General features: G+C 44.7%; 1 protein-coding gene across 20 annotated transcripts in view; it reads right to left on the bottom strand.

Moving 5' to 3' along the window:
* FHIT (fragile histidine triad diadenosine triphosphatase) overlaps positions 1-24,868 on the bottom strand; it is a 1,512,191-nt gene that overhangs the window by 14,395 nt on the left and 1,472,928 nt on the right. For 19 of the 20 annotated variants that reach the window (XM_061128194.1, XM_061128188.1, XM_061128190.1 and 16 more), the window contains one exon: positions 12,338-12,444. The exons of the other annotated variant lie outside the window; for it this stretch is intronic. In XM_061128194.1, the coding sequence (XP_060984177.1) occupies positions 12,343-12,444 (102 nt within the window). In that variant the 3' untranslated portion in view covers positions 12,338-12,342. The remainder of the gene's footprint in view (positions 1-12,337; positions 12,445-24,868) is intronic. 20 annotated transcript variants of the gene reach the window in all.

Below are 24,868 nucleotides of genomic sequence, written 5' to 3'. Positions count from 1 at the left end.
TTTTTTAATACTCTCAGGCTACATTTCCATAAGCATTTTAGAATTAACTTTTAAATTTTTACAAAAAAAGAAGCCCATTACCACCAACAAAAATTAACAGGAATTTTGATGTGAGTAGCAGGGAATTTATAGGTAAATCTGAGAAGACTTGAGTCTTTATAAAATTGAGTCACTCTTATCTCCATTTATTTAATTCCTCAGTAATGATTCTTAATAACATTTTATGGTTTTCTACCTAGAAATTTGCATAAATTTTCTTATTTTTTGGTATTTGATTTCTGATGTTAATATAAGCCAACTTTAATTTTTTTCGTATTCTGTGTGGCTCGTATGGATTGTGTCCTTCCAAAATTCACAGGTTGAAGCTCTAACTCCCAATGTGATAGGACACATGGCCTTTAGGAGGTAATCAGGTTTAGATGAGGCAGAGGCCCCATGATGGGATTTATGGACTTTTAAAAAGAGTGAAATTAAAGTTCACTCTCTTCCTCACATGAGGACACAGTGAGCAGGTGGCCGGCTACAGACCAGGAGAAGGGCTCTTGCCAGAACCCCAATGTATTGGCACCCTGATCTTAGACTTCCAGCCTCCAGCACTGTGAGGAATAATTATCTTTTATTTAAGCTACCCAGTCTATGGCATTTTGTTATGGCAGGCTGAGCTACAACAGTAGCTGAGAAATTCAGAACTTAATAGTCAAAGGCCTTGCTAAGCTTTCTGGTTAATTTTAATTGTCTCTCCGTACATGCTTTGGAGTGTTCTGCATGTATCATTTTGTCTGTGAGTAATGACAGTTTTATTCTTTCCTTTTTAATCCTTCTAGGTTTTTACTTATGGCTCTTGCTTTACTGTTCTAGCTGAGCCCTTGCGTACACTGGGAAACAGCAGGGCTAATGGCGAATATTCTTATCTCATTTGTAATCTCAGATGAATAGTGTTCAACATTTCATCCTTAACTATAAATCCCTTCCTAGATCAAGTTTTTCTAGAACTTTTATACTTATTAAGTTGGAGGTTGGCTTCTGTCTTTTCTTTTCCAGCATCTACTGAGATGATCATATCATTTATTCTTTATTAGCCTGATGAAAAGCATAAGATGAGTCTAATGTGAAACATGTCGCATTGGTCATGATGTCTCATCCTTTTCATAGATTGTGTGCACACACATGCAGTTTATCTGTATGCCTGTCTGTTTACCCATAAGGTATCTGTTAGGACAGTGGCATCTGTGTTTCCATGTGCAATTAGTCTGTAGAACTGCTTTCTGTTATATTCTTGTCAGGTTCATGTGTAAGGCAACTCATATAAAAAATTGAGAATTGGGAGAGGTTTTCTTTTCTTTTTTTTTTTTTTTCCTTTTCTCTGCCAAAATTTGTTACAGCAGTCATAAGATTCTCACTGAAAATCTCACTCAGATTCTTCTTTCTTAATTGTGTGGTAGAATTCACCAGTACAGTTATCTGGGCCTAACACTGTCTCTGTGAGATGGGTTTTAGTTCAGGTTTGTGTTCTTTCAGTTCAGTCACTCAGTCATGTCTGACTCTCTGTGACCCCAGGGACTGGAGCATGCCAGGCCTCCCTGTCCATCAATAACTCCCAAGTTTCCCCAAACTCATGTCCATCGAGTCGGTGATACCATCCAACCATCTCATCCTCTGTCGTCCCCTTCTCCTGCTTTCAGTCTTTCCCAGCATTAGGGTCTTTTCTGACTATAGTGTTCTGTAATAGTTATCAAACTATTCATATTTTATTTTTCACTTTGTGTCACTTTGGGTAAACTGTATTTTTTCTAGAAATATGAATTTAAACCCAACTTTCAAATTTATTGGTCTAAGATTATTCATTATATGCTCTTCTCCTTTTTAATGAGTGCAATAACCAGGAAGATGTTTAGCATTTCATGTAACTTTTAGCTTTTTCCCCAATAAATGCATAAGAGTCATAATCAAAAAGTAAATTACCCTCTAGGTATGGGGAAAAGAGAACCCTCTTGCCCTGGCGGTGGGAATGTAAATGGATGCAGCTGCTATGGGGAACACTATGGAGGTTCCTTAAAAAACTAAAAGTGAAAAAAAAAAAAAACACAACTAAAAGCAGAAGTGCCATGCGAGCCAGCAATCCCGCTCCTGGGCATTTACTCTGAGGAAACTGTAATTCAAAGAGATCCATGCACCACAATGTTCATTGCAGAGCTATTTACAACAGCCAGGACATGAAAGCAACCTAAAGGTCCATCAACAGAGGAATCGAGAAAGAAGATGTGGTACATATACACAATAGAATATTACTCGGCCACCAAAAGGAATGAAATTGGATCATTTGTGGTGACCAGAAAATCAGAGTAAAGTCAGTCAGAAAAACAGACATATACATTAACACATACATACAGAATATACTACAAAGGGTACAGATGACTCTATTTGTAAGGCACAGATAGAGACAGAAGTAGAGAATGGACATATGGACGCGGCAGGGGGAAGGGGAGTGGGGGACGGACTGGGAGAGTGGCATTGACGTATATACACTCCTGTGTGTAAAAGACAGCTCGTGGGAAGCTGCTCTATAGAACAGGGAGCTCAGCTCAGCTCTGTGATGACCTAGAGGGGTGGGACAGTCGGGGGAAGGAGACTCAAGTGGGAGGGGAGGTATTTATATATTTAAGTACATTTTCCAAGCAGGAATATGGAGTGGGTTACCATGCCTGCCTCCAAGGGATCTTCCTGACCCAGAGATCAAACCCCCATCTCTTACATCTTCTGCACTGGCAGGCAGGTTCTTTACCATTAGTGCCATCCAGGAAGCTGTTGCCTTTGTCTAATTATTGCTCCTTAGAAAGTAAGTTGTTTTTTTTTTTTTTCCTTCTTACTATTAAATCTAACAAACTACTCTTTGATTTTCTGCAGTTGTACCATGATATGCCTAGGTGTGTATTCTACACCCCCACTCTGGGTTTGGAGTGTTCTTGAATTTTTGGATTGGTGACTTGAAAAATTCTCAGCCACTATCTATTTAAGTATATCTTTCACTAGAATTCTATTTTGGAATTGTGCATATCTATTAGACTTTCTCAGTATAGTCTCTACTTCCGACCTCTCATATTTTTGCCACTCTCCTTTCATCTCTTCATGGTTCTTTAGGAATATTTTCATTTTGTTGTTGTTCAGTTGCTAAGTTGTGTCTGACTCTTTGTGACCCCATAGGCTGCAGCATGCCAGGCTTCTCTGTCCTTCGGGAGGTTGCTCAAACTCATGATCGTTGAGTTGGTGATGCCATCCACCATCTCATCCTCTGTCATCCTCTTTTCCTCCTACCCTCAATCTTTCCCAGCATCAGGGCCTTTTCCAATAAGTCAGCTCTTCATATCAGGTGGCCAAATATTGGAGCTTCCGCACCTTCCAATGAATATTCAGGGTTGATTTCCTTTAGGATTACATGGTTTGGTCTCCTTGCTGTTCACGTGACTCTCAAGAGTCTTCTCCAACACCACAGTTAGAAGAAAGCATCAATTCTTTGATGCTTGGCCTTCTTTATGGTCCAACTTTGACATCCATACATGACTACTGGAAAAACCATAGTTTTGACTATATGGACCTTTGTTGGCAAAGTGATGTCTCTGCTTTTTAATATGCTATCTAGGTTTGTCATAGCTTTTCTTCTAAGGAGCAAGCATCTTTTAATTTCATGGCTGCAGTCACAATTTGCAGTGATTTTAGAGTCCAAGAAAATGAAATCTGTCATTGTTTTTCCACTTTTTCCCCATCGATTTGAGATGAAATGATGGGACCAGATGCTATATTTTCATGGCTCATCTGTAAGTTCACTAAATTTCTTCTTGCCTGCCAAACTCAGGCTGCTAAATTCATTCATTGAGTTACTGTATTTTTCAGTTACAGAATTTGGCAGAATTTGGTTCTTTTTCACATTACCTCTCTATTTTTTAATAGATTCTAGCTTTCTGCGGAGTTTTTTTTGAGGGGGGCATAATCTAGTCCTTTTCATCCCAAAAGAAAGTAAACAGATTTATTTTAATGGCTGTCTGGCAAGTCTAACCTTGTTTACATTAAATTGCCTCCTCATAAGTTGTGTGTGCATATGTATACTGGTATTGGACATTTCATTTGAAAATATTTATAGAAAAAATTTAAGATTTGGGATGGTATTATTTTCTTCCAGAGGTGGTTTTTTCTTTGCTTCTTCCAGGAACCGAATGGGACTAGCAAATCAGAATCCCATTAATTCAGTGTCTGGGTCTGGTCTGTTTAGTAATAGAAACGGAAGTCACACTTCTTTCTTGGTGGTCTCAAAACAGCCTGCCCTACAGGTCTTATTCTTTAATTACTTCTTGAACTAATTTCTTACCACTCAAACATTTACATAATTTATTATCTCTAAAGTGTAATAGAAATCAGAGGGAACATAACCCATCTACACATTGGCATAGCCGATGGGCCCTCGCAGTTTTCATGGCTCACCACTCATTATAAATTGGAGATAGTAGAACTCACTGCAGTGTCTTTTGGATCCTCAGAGAAGAAATAAATCCAGAAGGAGCACAATTTAGAGCTGCTTTTGCTAGCATATCCTGAACTGATTGGTTGCAAGCCTACATGATTTTGCGAGCCCACATGATAACTTGGTTAGTGCCGGTGGAATGTCAGAATAATGGAGCACTCACTATATAGGAAGTGACTGAGGGACATTTTAGGCATAGGATGGCATGAATTGTGTAAATATTAGCTATTATTAAATGATGAGTCAAAGATGATTCAGGTGAATTTTCACAGCTTTTCTTCATATTAACCCCCCATGACCTCTAGGAGGGTCTTCCGTGCTCCCCCACCTTCCTTTACAGCAGAGACAAAGACAAAATGTGAAAAGTGGAAGAGAAGAGAGAAGCAGGTAGACAAAGAAGAGTCTTGGGTGTGGGTAGATATTTGTAGAAGGTTTTGGCCTTGTGGGACTATGCAGATTGACATGTGATAAATCATCCATTTCTGGAAACGAGATGAGGATAAGGACGATGGTGATGATAGACTTTATCATCTCACGAGATACAAGTAAAGCTTGAAACTTGAAAAAGTTCCTTTTGGCATTTGGACTGCAGTCTTCTGAAAAGGACTCTGTGCTGATGGCTCGTGTAGTTCCAAGATTCAGAAGGGTTAAAATTAACTTATGGACAGGAGTCATTTCTATGAGCACTTGAATTAAATCTCAGGTGAACAGTTCCGTAGATTCTTTAGCCCTTAGAGGCCTGGAAAGCGTCTGCCTGAACTATTGGGTATATTTTATAAAAAAGCTAGATCTTGGTAAAACATTTTAAAAATAATGAAACTGAACTAAAAACCTCATTTTGGAACTATGAGGTGGACTTATTTCAAAGAATGTTTATAAAAGGGAAGGTTAAAGTATAACTAAATGGTTTTTCCTTGGAGTTATGATAAAATTATTTAACAGGATGTTGTTGCTTGGTCACTCAGTTGTGTCCAACTCTTTGTGACCCCACGGACTGCAGCATGCCAGGCTTCCCTGTCCTTCACCATCTCCTGGAATTCGCTCAAACTCATGTCCATTGAATCAGTGATGCCATCCAACCATCTCACCCTCTGTTTCCCCCTTCTCCTCCTACCCTCACTCTTTCCTGGCATCAGAGTCTTTTCCATTGAGTCAGCTCTGTGCATCAGGTAGCCAAAGTATTGGAGCTTCAGCTTCAGCATCAGTCTTTCCAGTGAATATTCAGGACTGATTTCCTTTAGGACTGACTGGTTTGATCTCTTTGCAGTCCAAGGGACTTTCAAGATTCTTCTCTAGCGCCATAGTTTGAAAGCATCAATTTCTGGTGCTCAGTGTTCTTTAATGGGATATTAGATTTTGTTATGTCTAAAGTCTCCATGATTCTATGGTTTATTACTCCCAGTTTAGACCATAGAGACTTGATTTATATTTAGCTAATCCAAATAACTGAATGTTAAAATCCTTGCTACTGAAATTTGGTTCTGTAAACATACTCTACACAGAAGGAAGGGAGAGGCAGCATAATTCAGTAGAAACATGCACAGCAGAGGAAGAAAAAGCAAACTAAACTATCTTTTCTTGCTTTCCTTAAGATGATGGATCCTTTATCTAAAGAGCTTTAGAACATCATACTAAAGTATCACTAGGGCAAGGGGGCATCTCTTACTCTTTTCAAGTATCAATCTGGGGATGGGCTGAAAGAGTGATTGCAAAGACTTTTGCTGGTATTGATGATGCCCCAACATGGGCCTTACCTCTCAGGTTTAGCACTAAATTGGCCAAGGAGCTGAAGTTACTCTTCCTCCCCTGCAAGGAAATAGGAGTACTCTGATCTGCTCCTTGGGTCTTTCTCATGGGAGGTTACAGAGCTGAGAGGACACCCTCGTGGAGGAGGCTGAGATTTTTTCTAAGTGGATGGGGTAGATTTCAAAAGGTACAATTGAGTGATCAGAACATGTACTCACTAAGTAAACCTGTCCTTTCTTGTTCACCTCGACTATCCATGAGTATATATGATATGATATTTGTGGTCCAGTGGCTGAAATTATGGTGATTTTTCAAAAATTCTAGTGTCGAGATTTTGCTTTGACAGTGTATCTGTAGCTACTAATCATGCTGTTTTGGGCTGACTCAGTTGCTTTGCAATTGCAGGGCTCTGTTCTGAGTAAATGAGAGGCAGCCAATTATCTACGAAATAATGGTGTGCACAGAGGAGAGTTTGATGAATTACAGATGATCTCTGCTGACACAACAGGGGGTGGAGACCCGCTCCTCTCTGACTTGCTATCAGAGTCAGGGGCGATGCTTGCAGATTTTACAAACAACACACCCCACTAAATTCCATCATGGGGTGGGAGTGGGGACAGGAAGTGATAATATATAATGGTGTGTAGAGGCAGCCAAACCAAGAATTAAATACCTAGAGGGAAATTTAAAAAGAAAAAAAACAAACAAACTGTGAAACTGTGTTCTAAGAAGGGCTTCGCTGGTGGCTCAGCTGGTAAAGATTCCACCTGCAATGCGGGAGACCTGGGTTTGATCCCTGGGTTGGGAAGATCCCCTGGAGAAGGGAAAGACTACCCACTCCAGTATTCTGGCCTGGAGAGCTCCATGGACTGTATGTCCATGGGGTCGCAGTCTCAGATACGTCTGAGCGACTTTCACTTCAGGAAGGAATGCAAAGTTAGATGGAAAATGCAGATCCACTGCCATCTAATGTGATTTAGAACAAAGACTAAAAGCCGTCGCAAAACACCTTCCCAGGAGCTCCGCCCTGTGCGGGGAGGCGATGCATAAATTCACCGAAGCAGAAAGCACATGCTGAATTCCTGGAACCAGAGGATTGCTGACCTCATCAGGGATCTGTCATGCGGACAGTGAGACCACCACAGCTTCATCCACAACCCCTAGGCAGTTGTGGACCGCGGTTGGCTCGTCCCCTGAGTGCTGAAGGCAGCATCTGCTTTGTACTATTGCTTAAGCAACTGCCAACTCACAGTCACTCTTCTGCTCAGCCAAGGATTCAGAGTGGCCAAAACACCAAGACATCCCTCAGGGTTATATGGAAAGATCAGGAAAAGTCTTCTGCACAACTAAGCCCGTGTTGGTACTGTGGTGGTTTCAAGAGGCAGAAGACACGGTTTCTAGTTTGGGAATGTTTCTCTCTGTGGTCGTGTGGTGGTCAGGCTGAGGATTAATTTGGGTCTGTAGAACAGGGTTGGTTACTTACTGAGGGGTTGCTAGAGTTTCCCACAGCAGACACTACGCAGAGTGGTTGCCTGTCACAGTCCCATTTCCTAGCTGGGGCATCTCCGAGCAGAAGGCTGCACATGCTGCTCTGCAGTATGCTGGCCGCTAAGGCAGATGGGTGGCAAACAGATCCCATCGGCCCAGAGACTGAGGGTGCCTGTGGGTGGCGGTGGGGTGTGGAGCAGGGCTTGCTGCCTGGAGCCCTCCACTTCTCGTCCCCAGGGAAGCTCACTCTGGCTTCCTTCATGCACTGTCTCCTCCCGGTGCTGGGTGACAGACTCAGGAAGCACTAGCTCAGGGGTAGGAACAGGTCTAGAGTCATCTTGGTCTGGGTTTGGGCTCTGACCTCTACTGCTGTTTTCCCAAGAGGGACATCACTGGTCTAAGATCATTTTAGCTGATGTACGTGAAACCCCTCTGTAGGTAATTCTCTTTTAAATCCTTTGGATTAGGGCAAATGGAGAGTCTTAGTTTGGTGCCACCCTCTCTAAGGATGACCAGCCTCTCAGCTTAACAAAGAAGAGAAAGAACCTCAGTCTGGTAGCTCCAGGCAAGCAGCTGTGCAGAGATGGAATTCATCAGCACTGTTTCCCTTTTATATTTATTTTTATGCTTAACTTTTAATGATAAGTAATAAGTAATATTCATTTCTCTTGTGGCTAAGATATAAAGTTTAGGATAAAATATAAAGTTTAAGATAAACTGAATTTTTAAAAGTGAATCAGGTAAATAGTAACTGGTACACAAAGATTTTAAAAAAGCATGCCAAGATGGGAAGAAATGAAATTGGTGAGACACTTAAATGCACAAGGTCCCATGACTTAGGCAGGTGGTCAAATGGTGGAGAAGAGACAGGCAGGAGTCAGCAGAGAGTGGAACACCTTTCAGGCAGAGTGAAGTAGTTGGTTCAGCCCACTAGGGTTCCTGCGGCCTGGCTGCAATGTGCCCAGGGAGGCAGGTACCCGAGTGGGTGGGATTGGCAGTAATGGTAAGAAGTTCAGCAGGGGAGGGACGTCCTCACAGAGGAACCAGGGAGGCCAGGAGACCAGGTGAAGAGGCTGAAGACACAACTTGGAACACACAGGAGAGCGGGAAGAGGGTGGCAGTGCTGACGGGAGCCACAGGCCCCTCTACGCAAGGCGAACAGTGAGAGATGAAGGGAAAGCCCTTGGAGGTGGGGCTGTCTGGGCGCAAATCTGAGCTCCACCACTTGCAACAGCACTTGGCATCACTGAGTCTTGTCATCACCTGCAAGGAGGGATAATAAGAGCACCTATGTTCGCTATCAAGTCTCAGTAATGGTGGTGGTGATCATCCATTCCGGAGCCGAGCCCCGCGTCCCTGCGTGCTGTGAAGTGTGCGGTCGTGCAGAGTGAGCAGCACCAGGGGCTTCAGACCGGCTCTGCCCGACTCTGACTTGCTGATGAGGGAATACTCAGGAGAGCCTGGAGAGGCCGAGGATATCTGGATTTCAGATACTGTGTGAAGTCTAGGTCTGTCCATGTCTTGCATGACAGCCCTATTTGTTCCATGAACCCCTTAACACTGTAGAAACATTTGGTGCGTCGATGCATTTTGAAAAGGGAGGAGAGCGGGTATCAAAGAACCAGATTAACCAACCCCATGATCAGGAATGTTCCTGAAAGGAATGTTTCCTTTCCCCTCTGTCTCTAAAGAGAACTGCACCCTGTCTCTCTCATCCTATAGGAGGTGATGCTCTTGGCAAAATCTGTGTTGCTGTTCAGTCACTCAGTCGTGTCCGACTCTTTGCAACCCCTTGGACTGCATCACGCCAGGCTTCCCTGTCCATCATCATCTCCCAGAGCTTGCTCAAACTCATGTCAGTTGAGTCCATGATGCCATCCAACCATCTCACCCTCTGTCGCTCTGCATACTGGACACCTCCCAAGCCGGGGGGCTCACCTTCTGGTATCATATCTTTTTGCTTTTTCATACTGTCCATGGGGTTCTTGAGGCAAGAATATGGGAGTGGTTGGCCAGTCCCTTCTCCAGGCGGTGAAATCTCAGGCTTACGTTTGGTCCCTCGCCTCCAAGTTACTCATCCTGTGCTCTTTGGCCTCCCTCCCATTTCCACATACCACATCTGGCTGCTGGGAAAACTGAAGGTGATTTGTTTGGTCTTTAGCCAAACATCCTTAAAGAGAGATATCATTGTGAGTTCATTCAGAAGCCCACAGGCTCTCTGGCAATAGTTGGTGTAACAAGTTAAGGGGAATATCTTTCTGAAAGACTTACAAGGCAAGTTGATTCACCTGGAAGACAGGCAATGTTAGGCCCCAAGGCAAGACAGAAGCAAAGGCTGACAAAGCAAAGCGTGCCAGAAACTCAGGGATGAGGTTTAAATTCTCTTAAACAGTCTAGAAAACACACTGTAAGACAGAATCCTACAACTGAGCAAGCCTCAGGAAAAGCCTGCAGCGTCCCTGCCTCGCCCTGGAAGTGCCTGTTACAGAAGAAAGCCAGAAAGGGAAAAAACAAGAAACTCAGCCTAGAAAGTGGTGACACCGTTTGAAGAGGACACAGCTTGCAGAAGAGAAATAGAAAGATGTCCGCAGTCACGCCCACAGGCCTGTGTTCTTAGGTAAACTAGCTTGGTCCTCAGGTGGGGAGAGAAGGGAAGGCAGGGAGAAGTGAGAAGGTGAACAGCGGTGGAAAAGATTAAAAATAAAATATCAATTCATATTGATGCATGGCAAAAACCATCACAATATTATAAAGCATTTATTGTAAAGTGATTATCCTCCAATTAAAATAAAATTTTAAAAAGTCAGCCTCCACTCCCACCACACTGTTCCCTTCAGGCAACTGGGGGCAGAGCTGACAAGCCACTGACGTGGAGAAGGCAGTGCGCTTCTGTGATGCCAAGGCCCGAGATAGTAGTGATGTGAGCACTCACTGGGGGTGTGAAGGGGTGGGTATTTGATACTGGGTCTCTAAGGAATTAGAATATTATTAAAAAGAGGGTGGCAGGGAGAAAGACCAGGAAATGCACATTTATTTTAAACTAACTAAAACAGACTTACATCTCCAAATGAGAACCTAATACCACAACCAATGTTTTGTAGCTAAAAACCATGCTCATTAAGTGCTTGATACAACTTTATATAATGCAAGTGCTACCAATATTTGTTCACTAATTGCATTTTTAATTTGTATCTGATCTACTTCAGCTGCTTATAATATAAACACATTTACACAGGACCAGATGAAGCAGACAGTTTTAAAAGAGAAAAACAATGTAGAGAAGAGGCTCTTTATCTGGGGTCCATAATCCCTGCAGAGATTTATTAACAGGGTTGTCAGATAAAACAGAAGACCCAGTTTAATTTGAATTTTAGATAACAAATAATTCTTTTACTCAAAGTAAGCCCCAATACTGTTTATTAACATTGATACCTTTCAGAAGATGCCTGAACTCCTTAAAACTGCGTACAAATGTGAAAAGGAGATTGGCTATCACCTTCTATCAGTCTCAAACCTGGGATCTCCCAGTAGTTAAACATCATTAATGTGAAGAGGTAATTCTCCTTCCCTGTGGCCGGATCTTCCTGACAGCCAAAGCTGAAGGGAAACAGGAAGATAATTTACCAAAGAGCTGCCAGGAGAGGTGTATGTGCGCTTAGTCTGTAAGTAATGTCCATCAGTCCTGTCCGCTTCTCTGTGACCCCGTGGGCTGTAGCCCGCCAGGCTCCTCTGTCCATGGGGTTCTCCAGGCAAGAGTACTGGAGTGGGTGGCCATGCCCTCCTCCAGGGGATCTTCCCGACCCAGGGGTCAAATCCAGGTCTCCTGCATTGCAGGGGGATTCTTTACCTCGTGAGCCACCAGAGGAGACCCAGAGCCTACAGAAAGCAGAGCCCGCCTGAGCATGGCTAAGCTGATTGTGAGCTCTAAGCTGCAAGCTTCAAACAGGAATCTGAGACTTGAGCCTAAGGGCAGGGTGACTTCCTGGGAGGGTTTGGATTTTTTTTTTTTCTTAATTGGTGAATAATTGCTTTACAATATTGTGATGGTTTCCGCCCTACATCAACATGAATCAGTCATAGGTACACATACGGTCCCTTCCCTTCTTGAACCTCCCTCCCACCGCGCTAGATTGTCACAGAGCAACGTCTCAGTAGCTATCTATTGACACTTGGTAATGCACCCACTTCAATGCTGCTCTCTCGATTTGTCCCACCCTCTTATGCCCCGTAGTGGGATGGCTGAGTCATATGGTAGTTTAATTCTTCATTTTTTCAGGAGGTCTGCCTTACAGACTATCTCCAGTTGCTTTGTAGAGACTGTATTGGAGAGGACAGAGGGGACAAGGGCCTGGGCAGGAAGGACAGGAGCAGAGGGGAGAGGTGTAGAGAGGTGGTGTGGAAGTGAGACCCCAAGGGTCGGAGTCCTCCCCGCTCCGGCTTCAGTGTTTGTGCAACCACCACTGGCGCCAAAGGGAGTAGGCGGGGCTGCTTCCCGGCCCCCCGCCCCTGACACATGCTGGGCAATGAGCCCCGTTTCCTGGGGAGGCGCCAGGAGGGTCTGCGTGATGTTGAAGTAAACTGCAGTCTTACCTGCGTCACTGAAAGTAGCCCCTCAGCGCTGCTGCCTCAGCCGCCATCTCCTCCTCTGACCGCCACAAGGCTGGGGAGTCTTTATCCTCTCTGTCGTGTTTCTGGAGCTTTGCAGAAGAAAAAAAAAAAAAAGACTCCTGTGGCATCTTCCTTTGGAACAATTATTGTGGGGCAGCAGAACAGCATTTGCAAATCAGCGGCTGGGGCACATATATTTTCATTGTATTACTTGGCTAAGAATCCCCCTGCAATGCAGGAGACCCAGGTTCGATCCGATCCCTGGGTTGGGAAGATCCTCTGGAGGAGGGCATGGCAACCCACTCCAGTATTCTTGCCTGGAGAATCCCACGGACAGAGGAGCCTGGAGGGCTACAGTCCATGTGGTCGCAAAGAGTCGGACAGGACTGAGGGACTAAGCACAATTACTTGCCGAAATCCGAAAATGGGGAAGGGTGTTGTGTAAAAATCCACATTTCTAACTTCTGTAACACAATAACTAGATTAGGCTACGCTGAGGGCGGTTCACTGCCTTGTAATGATCCACTGAGGTTGGGAGTGGTGGTCACAGACGGGGCGGGGGGGTCATCCTGCCATTTACCAAAACCCCCACCACCTTCTAAAATTATGCTTGACCAGCAGCATCCATTCTGTTTACTTCCCAGCCCCTGAAGACACTGCGTTGGCCACCTGCCCACAATCATTTCCCAAGTTCGCCTGTGGTTAACCTACCTTCTCCTCAGCTTAGCCGCTCTTATATGAGCTCTGAGCAGTTTTGCTCACTGAACCAAAATGGCCCAGGCCAACTGATGATAATAACAGAAGGGCCGTGAGTACTGAGTAAGAAATAAGAGTTGGCGCTGATGTTTAGTCGCTAAGCTGTGTCTGACTCTCTTGCCACCCATGGACTGTAGCCCACCAGAGTCCATGGGATTCTCCAGGCGAGAATACTGGAGTGGGTTGCCATTTCCTACCTCAGAGGATCTTCCTGGATTCTTTACCAGTGAGTCACCTGGGAATTCTGAAGAAATAAGAGTATGTACATTAAAAGAGGCTTCAAGCCCGCAAATGGTAAAAAAAAAAAAAAAAAGAAAAAAAGAAAACTGAGGAAAAGAATTAAATGAGGAAGCATCAAAAAATTAACACTCGGTCTTAGTCAAAAGAACCCTTTTAAAATCCTCTTCATATACCTATATTTATTAAAAAAAGATATTTTGTGTATGTCTCAGGTTTACATAGTGAGTGAATAAAATTTCAGTTCTATCAGAGAGAGAGGATGCTGTCAGAATGTTCTTCATTAGAAGAGCTCAATTCCCCCTTAATCTCCAATGCAGTTAGTTTTATTAACTAAATTTGTTATTCCTGTCTGTAGTGGTAGACACTGTAAAATGCTGAGGGTATACATTTCTTCCCAGGAGGCACGGTGCAGTATTTCATGTTAAGTCATCTGAGGAGACTGGGGCCAGCTATTTAACAGCACCAATGATGGCCAGTATTTATGATGCGAAGGGCCATTTCTTCCTCTTCATGTATTACTTCCTCATGCATCATTTCACTTAACTCTTACAATAGCCGATACGCGAGGCAGGCACCACCCTGCTCCTTCTTCAGCTCAGTTCAGTCGCTCAGTCGTGTCCAACTCTTTGTGGCCCCATGGACTGCAGCACGCCAGGCCTCCTTGTCCATCACCAACTCCTGGAGCTTGCTCAAACTCATGTCCGTCGAGTCAGTGATTCCAACTCCTTCTTACCAAGGAAGAAACTGAAGTCTGAGAAAGTTCAGTCCCCTGTCAGAGATCATCACCCAGCTAGGAGCAGTAGTGGTGGGGGTGTTCCCCACAGTTTTTGCCTTTTTAAAATCTCTCCTGGAGGAAGTGCGGTGTCACCAAAGAGCCAACAGTTCCACAACTTCTGCCCCTCAGGCACCATGACCCAAAAGTCAGATCCTCCGACAAAGAATCTTGCCGACTCAGGCAAGTGGCACAATTAAAATAGCGGAGTTTGCAACCTAAGGCCCCAGTCACTCCCACTATAACCCAGAGACCCCCCCACCCCAGCAACTTGCAGCAGATGGACAGATGTCTCCATTGTTTCAGAGCCAACTTTGATACAGAAGACAAAACAGTGAGCAGACCTAGATGCTGGTGGGGTAAGTGTGAGTCTAAATGAGGTTCATTAGCATATACCCCAGCCACGAATATGTTTATGAGGGTCATGGATCTTCTGCTCCATATCTGGCTGCTGGCATGCTGGTTTTACACTTTGCCACATAGATTTAATTTCCCTTAGTGGAAGAAAACCACATTAAGAAGTCATTTCCTTCCTTGCAGAGGCAGAGATGACGCAGTGGCTACAGGCGAGTCAAACAGGATTGCTATTTTTCTCCTCAAGAACTAATTTTCATTTTGATACTAGCTTTAGGTCTGTTATAAATCCATCTTGTAACTATTTCAATAGGATGACAGAGAACAATGCAAAGCCCAGAAAATATGGCCTCCCTACTTCTGGTACTGCCGTCGGAAGACGCAGAAATCAAGCATTAAGTGGCCTCATCAAGGCAGATCGCACCAGATGAGTCCAAATAATTTAGAGCCTGCAAACGTTAATGCCTCCTTGGTTATCAGGCTTACCGTCTGTTATTGTCATATGTCTCCCAGATGGCAGCATCATGCCAATGCTTAGAAGTTGTTTATGGGAAATAGGAAATGAGTAAAACAAAAACTAATGCTATTTGCAAAGCTCTATGGTATATGCTTTTTAAAACCTAGGGGTTTCTAGTCCTAAAAGTCCCTGATGGAAGCACGTGGCTTTCTTCAGAACAGCCATGTTCAACCCCGGCTGCCCACAGGAATCACAGGGAGAACTTTAAAAATGACAGATGGTGGCCCTGCCCCAGGGGTTCAGGCTTAATTGGTCTAGGGGGGCAGCCTGGCGGTGGGAACTGTTTTCAAACCTCTCTGGCAATTCTCAGGTACACCTGCAGTCAAGAAACCATGTGTTTGGGAGAAGTTTGTGTGCACAGATAAAACCCATGTATATTACAGAAAGAATATTATACATTTGCCTTTAAGCCCATTGCTTTAGACTCAACAGTATGGAGGCTTTCCTTGGCAAACTCTGCTCTGAAACTGCCCTTCTTCTCTATCCAAGGATCGTCTGAGCCACAAGGCTCTTTTCCCAGCAACATCAGGGTGCTGGTCTGGTGTGGGACCTTTTGAATGCATATAGAGTCTGCAGGAATAGGCAGCCTGGGAGAGGCCTGGTGGGCAAGCCTTACATCCTGGAAGAGCTGCCTGGGTGACTTGGAAATGAATTGTGCTGTGGGTCAGAGTAAGATTCTATTTCTCCAAGCAGCCCAAGGAACTGCGGGCTGGAAATCACTGCCTAGCTAACTAACAGATAAGCCCTAATCATGACTCTAAAAAGCGCCTTATCCAAAGGCACTATTTGCCTCAGGTGACCTTCAATGGTGGAGGAGGGCATAGCAACCCACTCAAGTATTCTTGACTAGAGAATCCCATGGACAGAGGAGCCCGGTGGGCTACAGTCCATGGGATTGCAAAGAGTCAGACATGACTGAGCCTGCATGCACCCATGAGCTTTAATGGAGGAGCTTCACTTCAGAAGAACTTTCCAGATTACCTTAGACCATCCATAGGGAAAGGCAGTGATGACTTATTCATCCGCCAGATACTTATGGTGTCCTTGCAATGCCAGGAGGCAGCCCTGGCACGCATGCACCTACCCGGACTAACCTCTCTACTGTCCTCATGCACCACCCAGGTGGGTTGGTTGGTTTCAGATGAGATGGGCATTACCATGTGAGAACAGTGCTGGGAGGGGCTCACTTAGGCTGAAAGGCTTCTGAGAGGTGATTTAGTTTCACAAGGAAAGAAATAGACTGCTAGGATAAAGAGTGATGGTGGCGGGGGGAGTGGTGATTACCCTAAGGGACAACCAGCAAGGGCCCTCCAACAAGACGAGCTTAGCCCCAGACATGAACAGTGAGAAGTGCAAGCTCTCTAACCTCTCTGGGCCTCAGCCTCCCCCTCCGTAAAAGTAGGGAAGAGGTCTTTATACTGATATGCATGACACATAGTAAGGGGTGTTGGGTGTTTGCGGCTGCTGCTATTACTATCATTGCAGTTGTTGTTGTTATAGGCTGGATACACTGTCCCCCGACAGTGACCAGTGGTCAACCCACAGAGGTTGTCTCTATGCATAAGAGTACCTTCACTATCTTCACGGTTTTCCAGGGACCTTTATCTTTTAACTACTGGGTGAAAGGATCAGCAGTCATGATCACAGTTAAAACTGAACCAACTCATCTAATGAGACATTCAGGTCTAAGGAGGAAATTCAGCCCCTTCAGTCATGAAATACCAGCAGTAACCCCTTCCTCTCAGAGTAAAGGTTAAGACCCTGGAGTGAAAGCATGTGGAAAAGGTCAAATGCTGTCACAATTACCCTGGGGAGACAGATGCTGGATTCAGCAAATAAAAGTACAGGGCATCCAGAAAATTTGTTTTTAGTTTATCTCTCGCACTATTTGGGATATACTTATATTAAAAAGTATTCAGAGTTTATCTGAAATTCAAATTTAACTGGACATCCTGTATTTTATCTGGCAACTCAGGGTCTCAGAGACCCCTTGGAAACGTATGCTTGGAACAGGAAATGCTTGGTTTTATTTCAGTTGTTCCCTAAACTGCTGAGCTGTGAATCCTGGAAAAGATAGAGGAGACTCTCTGAAGGAAAGTCAGATTCAAGGCTAGCATTTTATGCATTCTGGGGCTTATTATTATCGTTGCATGAAATGCACCGGAAATTACCTATACTGTTTAAATGGCAAAGTTCATCTGTTCTCAGATGCACAGTTGTTCACATTTTAACATCTCTGAAATCACAGCATGTCCTACCATCAATGGTGTGACATAATTTCATTGGCAGTGTTTTTCTTTCTTATTAGTACATAAAATAACAGTTTGAATTAACTTCTTTCAAATGCAGTGTCTGGGATTCAATGTGCTAGAGTTCCCCCTCTTGCCCCTCTGCAATGGGGCCACAGCATCAAATGATGAATACAATATACTCAGCACCTGGGCTCCTGTAACACCTATGCCTTCCCTTATCTTTATGCAACAGCGAGACTTGAAACTCTTTTCAGAAGCATGTTTCTCTGGAGGAAGGCTCATGCCAAAGTTACAACGTTTGTGGAAACTTGAACCAAAGTCTTTGTTCACATTCTACAGAGGGGAGTCTGTGAGGGCTCTGGGAAGTGAATTCTATTTCTATACAACTTTGAAAGGAGATTTAAGAAAAAAAAAATGTATCTGCAGTCATCCTGCTTTATCTGCCTGAAATGATTTCTGGGGAAGGTAGTGTTAACAGGATTTCTGATTGAAGTGCGGATACGTGTCCACTTTGACCCTGGGCTGCTTCTTGTCCTTTAAGTGTGTTCTCATGAGGTGTGAGGGGCAGTGATTAATTCCCTGATGTAACGCTCAAACTGCCTTGACTATTGACATCTTTACAACTCCATAATGGAATACGGTCGGAGGAATGATTCACAATAATTTAAATGTTTTTTCAGAATTTAGAACTAATCTGTAGTAGAATGCAGAAGTGTCTTCAGAGAGCAGACAAACAATTTAAAGCCACTCCTTAAAGAAGCCAGTGGCTGAATACAAACTTGGGTGGTGTTCTAAAATTCATTAGTATCTTTCCTTATTGTTAGTTTTATAAAATAATATAAAGAGCTGAGAAACCATTTCTTATGGTTGGTGGTTCTGTTTAGATGTTTATATTTATGTTGATATGTTTATATAAACATTGCAAGGAAAATAATTTCAGTGGAAGTAAATCTATTTTTTTAGATCTGATTCCCTATTACTGCTTTCAGTTTAGACAACAAGTATTTCTTGACCACATGATATATTACAGACACTGTTTTAGGTCTTATGAAAGTTATAAAGATGCAGGAGACAAAAATCTTTGCCTGCTGGAGTCTTGCCACTCAACGGGGCAGAGAGATTCATACACGCATCATTTAGTCCAAGTCAGTATGGCATAAACACTGGACCAGAAGTTCTCCCATAGGGCTCTCAGGATATATGAAGGAGAGAGTAATTCTTACTGGGGTAGGGTCTGCAGTTGACTCTAAAAAATCAGGATCTGCCCTGGCTTCAAAGATGGTGATGGGATTTTAAGGACAAAGGTGTTCTGGGGAATAAGAATACCTTCAGAAGACGCACGAGGCATCTAGCAGCTCTCTTGTAACTCGTGCCCATCTCCAGCTTCACCATCCACGTGTACCGGTCTTTCCTTCCAGACGAATTCTGCCCTAGCATCCTAGCCATGCCTGCCTGTCTGTCAAAGTTGCTGAGAGATCGTGCACTCAGTTGCCATTTGGTGAAGGCTTAGCATTCCATTGTTAAAACATGGGACCCACAGCCCAGAAGATGGGCTCCAGTCCTGCAGTTCAGAGCTGCACACAGGTTCATACCCTATCAAGACAGATGTGTGTGTGCATGAGTGCTAGGTTGCTTTAGTCATGTCTGACTCTGTGCGACCCCATGGACTGTAGCCCACCAGGCTCCTCTGTCCACGGGATTTCCCTGGCAAGAATTCTGGAGTGGGGTGCCATTCTCTTCTCCAGGAGATCTTCCCACCCCAGGGATCAAACCCACGTCTCTTACGTCTCCTGCATTGACAGGTAGTTTCTTTACCACTTAGCGCCACCTGGGAAGCCCTACTGAGACAGATGCTCCATTCCTAATCCCCTTTCTGTCTGCCGAGGAATCTAAGTCTCTGTTGGTACCAGCTTGCCCTAAGGTGGTACCAGTGTGACTTCTACCAGAATGAGAGGTGCCATCCAGACTGTAGGCTAGAATACAAGAAGGCTTTGTGTGGATCCTACTTATTTGAGGCTTATCTCCCATTTATGATGTCATCTCAAATTTCCCTTTAAAGTAAATTTAAGTTACAAATGAGTCGATTTAGACAGTATATTACGTAAAAATGAGGGAAATATGCCATAAAACATGGCAATAACCTTGGGAAATGGTCCAGAGGTGGGAGAAGTGCTTGAAATCGTGAAACCTGGGCCTTTGAGAACATGCATCAGACACATGAGGGTGGCTGTGTCTATGAGTTGAGCAGAAGGCATCAGGAAATGTTTTTTTTTTTAATGACAGATACTTAGAAGTCAAAATGATGTCGTAGTATAAGAGGAGAATCAGAGCATATTGGTGTGCAGGAGTGGTGGAGGTTTGGGCAGGGGGTTTGGGGCAAGGTCTCACGCAGAGGTGACACTTCAGCGGCGACATGGGCAATGATTAGACGTCCATGAAGCAAGAGGCTGGGCAGACAGCAAGTGCAGAGCCTCGAGGGCAAAGGAAGCTTGGCATTGGGGTAACTGGCTAGAAGAGTGAGTGCAGGCAATAGCTGGTCATTTACAGCTGGTGGGAATGGCTAGGGGGTGTGATTGATACTAGTCACTCAGTCCTGTCCGGTTCTTTGCAACGCCATGGACTGTAGCCGGCCAGGTTCCTCTGTCCATGGAGTTCTCCAGGAGAGAATACTGGAGTGGGTTGCCATTTCCTTCTCCAGGGGATCTTCCCGACCCAGGGATCAAACTCTGGTCTCCTGCAATGCAGGAGGATTGTTTACCGTCTGTGCCACCAGGAAAGTGATGAGAAGATGTTAAAGGTGTAGAAGCAGAGAAGGAAAAGCACCAGAGTAACTTTTCATCAAGAGTAGCCTGGCTGGGGCCGTAGAGGGAGACAGGCGAGTGCAGCAGCCAGAGAAGGGATGGCGGGAGCCGGGAGGGAGGGCTGAGGAAGCGGTGGAGGTGGGTTAGCGAGGTGCGTGCAGCGTGTGAGCGCTCGGCCTCTCCCTGTATATGGACATTTACATTTCCCTCTGGTGCTTCCTTCCTCTGGGCACTCTGTGAGGCCACGTTGATCCTGGCTCCCCTGCTCACGGCTGCCCCGAACCAGTGTGAAAATCACTCTGTTTCTGCACATCTCTCTTTAACCATACACTCCCTAAAGCCTCCAAGAACCCTTGCCTCCCCGTTCAGATCTGGATGCTATTTCCCTCTCTCTGTAGCTCTCAGACACATAGTCAGTGCCCTGCGAGCACACGTTGTCCCCAAACACTGAATAACCAGGGCTGGTTATTGAGCAGACTGTCACCACCCTGGGCTTTCTTGGTGTCCAAATGAATCACCTCTTGCTTTCATCTGAGGCAAAAAAAAAAAAAAAAAAAAAGGTCTTGTGTCATCAAACTCTTACTGCCACTTATACTTAGAACCCTGAGATTCTTCAAATATCTATTTGTGCAAAACTACATTCATTTCTTCCCTTCCTTCCCTTAATGGGAGGGATCCTATAACTGTGGACTACATGCTAGATAACTGATTCCCTCTGTTCACTGCCGAGTTTCAAAGCCCAGGTCTTTGCTCTTTCTGGAGAGAAATTCTAGTAATCTATGGAGCATTCATCATCTGATTAGTTGCTGCAGCTTTGACTTGAGTGTTAACGTGCTTGAGTAAAAGCAAAAGTTGCTCTAGTGCTGCCAATGGGGCCAAAATGCTGAAATAAGCTATTACATTAATTAATGGCATCCTACTTTAAGGCGTATAGAGTGTTGACGTTTAAGAATTTGTAACCCCCCAAAGTATTTATGAACTAGAAAATCACAGCAGTGGAAAATAATTATGCCAAACCACTGTACTATAACAGAATCCAATTGCTTATCCAATTATACACTAAAGTATCACGTTGTCAAGCTGATTGCCAAAGCAGCAAATGAGACTGCCCGCATCACAGTCTGGATGGGATACCATCAACCGACTAAACTGTGAGTGGTCTTCACAGCACCCCTCACGCCTGCTAAACCTGCACTAACCAAGACAGACAGTTCCGGTTTGCGAGGGTGCACACCCACCTACCCTCACAAAATTGCTTTAATTAGCAGGACAGTAAAGTTTGCAGGTTTCCATAAGAAGCGTGTTAGGAACAGTCCAGCAAAAAGCAGTCGTGGCTCCGGGGCCTATGCAGAGTTGATTTCGATGAAAACATCAGTGGGATCACTTCCTGTCAGGGGAACGAGCGGTGAGGCCAATCCCAGGTGGGCATCTGAGGAGTGGCTGACCCGGATCTGTCGCGCTGAATCATGGCCCACCGCCCATCTAGAGCTTCCTGACAATGTGACATCAGGGCCACTGAGTAACAGGATTCAGCGATGGGGCTGCAAGGGAGCATGGGGGTTGCTACAGGGGGTCACTACGTTTGAGAATCATCAGCTTAGACAGGCTGAGGAAAGACTCTCTAAATTTCTGGAAATACTCCTTTGTTTAACACTGTTGCAAACATGGGTGATAAAGCAGTCCAAAAGAAAGCCAAAGTCACAGACAAAGATCAGCCTCTGAGCTGGGGTCAGGATCCACCCAGGGGGCCTCCTCCTGGGGGGAATTGTCTCCCAGCGGACACGGTTTGCAGTAAATAATCACCAAGGCCTCACCCCAGGCTCTGTGCTGTGTATGCTTTCTTGGTTTTTTGTGGATTGGAAATTAGAGAAGGAAATGGCAACCCACTCCAGTATTCTTGCCTGGAGAATCCCATGGACAGAGGAGTTGCTGGCGGGCTACAGTCCATGGGGTTGGGAGGAGTCAGACACAACTGAGTGACTGAGTGCAAGAACGCAGGAAATTAGTCAAGTCCCAGGGACTAGAGACTTCTACCAGTGTGATTGCCTCAGGCCTTCTGTTTCTAGAAACATGCTCCCCAAGAAATGAAAAGCCCTCTCTATGGGAGGTCTGTGATGAAGCAAACTGCAGAGACGGAAGCATTTATTCAAAAAGCAATTTCCTCAGCTGGTCATGTTCTGTAAGCCTCTCCACCACTCTGGCCTAGGTTGAGGATATTGGCGTTTGAGCAGGAGTGTTCTCCCTTATTCCTAGAGTGATGTCAACCCGAGGTGCTCAGGATGGGGAAAGGGAAGAGGCAAAGGGTTAGTTCCTGGTTTTGTTCGAATCTCCTGAGCACTTCATTCTCTGTTTGTTCCTACTACAGTATGGCTTCTTTTTCCAAAGGCGCCTTACAGAACCTTCAGCAGCGAGGTCCAGGCAAGACAACCATCCCCAAGGAGGGGGCTGAGCCAGGACACAACATACAACCAAAACCACACCGCCAGACACACAGCTTCAGAATCCTGCTTACCACAGTGTATCCAGTAACAGTAACTGGGACCTCAAAGCAAAACCCATTTGCAGAAGCCGAACTAGGTGAAGGGATTGTGGATCTTTCAAACACTGGAAGTTTATTTGTCTGTAGAACTCATTTGATTATTCAACAAATAGTAATATATCTTCTGCTTGCTGGTACGGTACATGGAGCCAGCGCTCGTGAGCGGGCGGAGCAAGGCTGTGAGCATTCAGGAGGTTTACATTCCAGGAGAGTAGGCAGGCAAATAGCAAGGAATCAAAGCTGTTAGAACCATGAGTGATGAAATGGTCAAGGAAGATTGCCTGGAGGAGGTGACAAGGAGGCTGAGAGTGATCAGCAAGTGCAGATCCCCAGGGAAGGCCAGAGGTGTCTGCATGGTCTCTGAACTGGCTGAAGACTGGTGACTGAGGCTGCGTAAGGAAGCGCCCAAAGACTGGATGACTCACTGGTCCCCTCACCTGTGTTCAGCACGTACTTCTTCTAGCCTCGGAAGAGTAGATACGGAGTAAAGGCGCAGGAAGTTCAGATGTGGAGAGGTGAAGGAGGGGGGGCCAGCCTCGCTTCCTGCCTTGAGGTCTGCTTACAGGCTCTCCCCCTCACCTTAGCATCAGGTCTTGCTAACTGGAAACCGTCCATGGAAAAGCAGGTGAGATGGGAGTTATCTGCACAAGTGGTGACTAGCAGGGAACAGCAAGGACGCAGGCTGACCTCGCAAACTCCTCTCCAAACGCCCGGCCTCTGTCCGGCAGAGCTGAAAGAACTGCCCTAGCACCAGCAGCCAGGTGCCCGGCCCCGGGACCACACATCAGGTGAGCCGTGACTAGTGAAGACTCTCTATTCCCGGGAGGCTCACCACTCCCCTGCATTGCTCATGCTTTCTCTTTCGAAGACGATCGTCCTGCCACTGTACCCTCTGAAGCTGCTCTGCACCCCTTGGAAGTCACCTACCCTCTGGGACTAAGGAACCCACTCCTTTCTGAGGGAGCAGTTCCAGCGCCCTTCAAAGAACCTGGTCCGTGTGTGTTGCACAAACAAATGAGGAGCCAGCCTCTCCCAAATGCCTCTATCTCATTTAAAAACCTTCTGTAATGAAGACATAAAGCCTTGGATGTGGCTGAAATGCTAAGCTTGACAGGCATGACAACAGATCTTTGTCACAGAGGATTTCAAATGCCTTAAAAAAAAAAAAAAAGAATATGTAAAATGAAAGAAATTGAGACGGGGCTCACTTGTTCATTTTCTACACTTTGTAAGTGGCCAAACCTCAGAAATCAGCACAGACAATAGAGATATGAGGAGACTGCAAACACACACACAGCTTTGCCAGAGTGAAAAATTAAAACAGCGCCAGACTTGGGACTACTTTAAAGCATCAAATTTAAAAAGAGATATCTTCACCTTATTCAGGTTTTTCTTGTGTATCTCACAATTATTTATTACTGACATAATCAACAGGCACTATACACAAGCACTTATATATACAAAAATCCTGGGCTTGGCATACACACAGACACACACATATGACCTGATTTTAAAATATTAGTATCTTTGATGTTCCCATTAAAGCTGAAAATATTATTGTTGGGAGTTATAACTTTATGTATTAAAAAAATACATAAAAATCTTTCAAAAGTCCTAATCTTTTAATTAATCTCACCTCAGTACTGCTCAAGGGTTTAAAGGAATTTATTTGGTCGGTTTTAAATGATAAAAGATCAAAATGCTTTAAAATAGTGTCTTATTAATTTTAGGTATCTCTTTAAAGGTCCAGAAACAAATATTTGAAAACAGCCTGATGCTAGAATCAGGGTCTGAAACATATTTTAAAGCTCTCCAGTCTGAACGCCTACGTGACACTTGTACCCCTGCAGCCACATTGCGTCCCGGGGCGGGCATGCCCTGGGCTGAATGTTCCGGGGATGGACAGCTTACTGCTCCTCCAACAGTCTGACCCCAGTTGACAAGGTGTGCTGGGAGACCGTTATTCCTCAGCCTGAGTCTAAATCTCCCTCCCCACTACTTCTACTTGTGACTCCTAACTTCAGCTCTTAGACTCAAACCACACAAGATCAAGTTACCGTAAAGACATTACTTCTAAGTACTGACACCTTTGAGCTATACCTAAATCTGGCAATATGGTGGATGGGAGAGGATATAAGCCTTCAGGAGCATGCCAGCATTACCAGTGAGAGAACAGATCAGAGCAACGTCTTTGGAAAACCATTTGCCATTGTCTCCGAAAGCTGACATCCGTGGTTCCCCAAAACCTGGCAATACTATATACCCAGGTATGTACTTGAGAG

Source organism: Dama dama, chromosome 24, assembly GCF_033118175.1.
Source record: "Dama dama isolate Ldn47 chromosome 24, ASM3311817v1, whole genome shotgun sequence".
NCBI classification, from domain to species: domain Eukaryota; kingdom Metazoa; phylum Chordata; class Mammalia; order Artiodactyla; family Cervidae; genus Dama; species Dama dama.
Note: the sequence above shows the minus strand (reverse complement) of the source record. Positions and strands in the feature narration are given on the sequence as shown.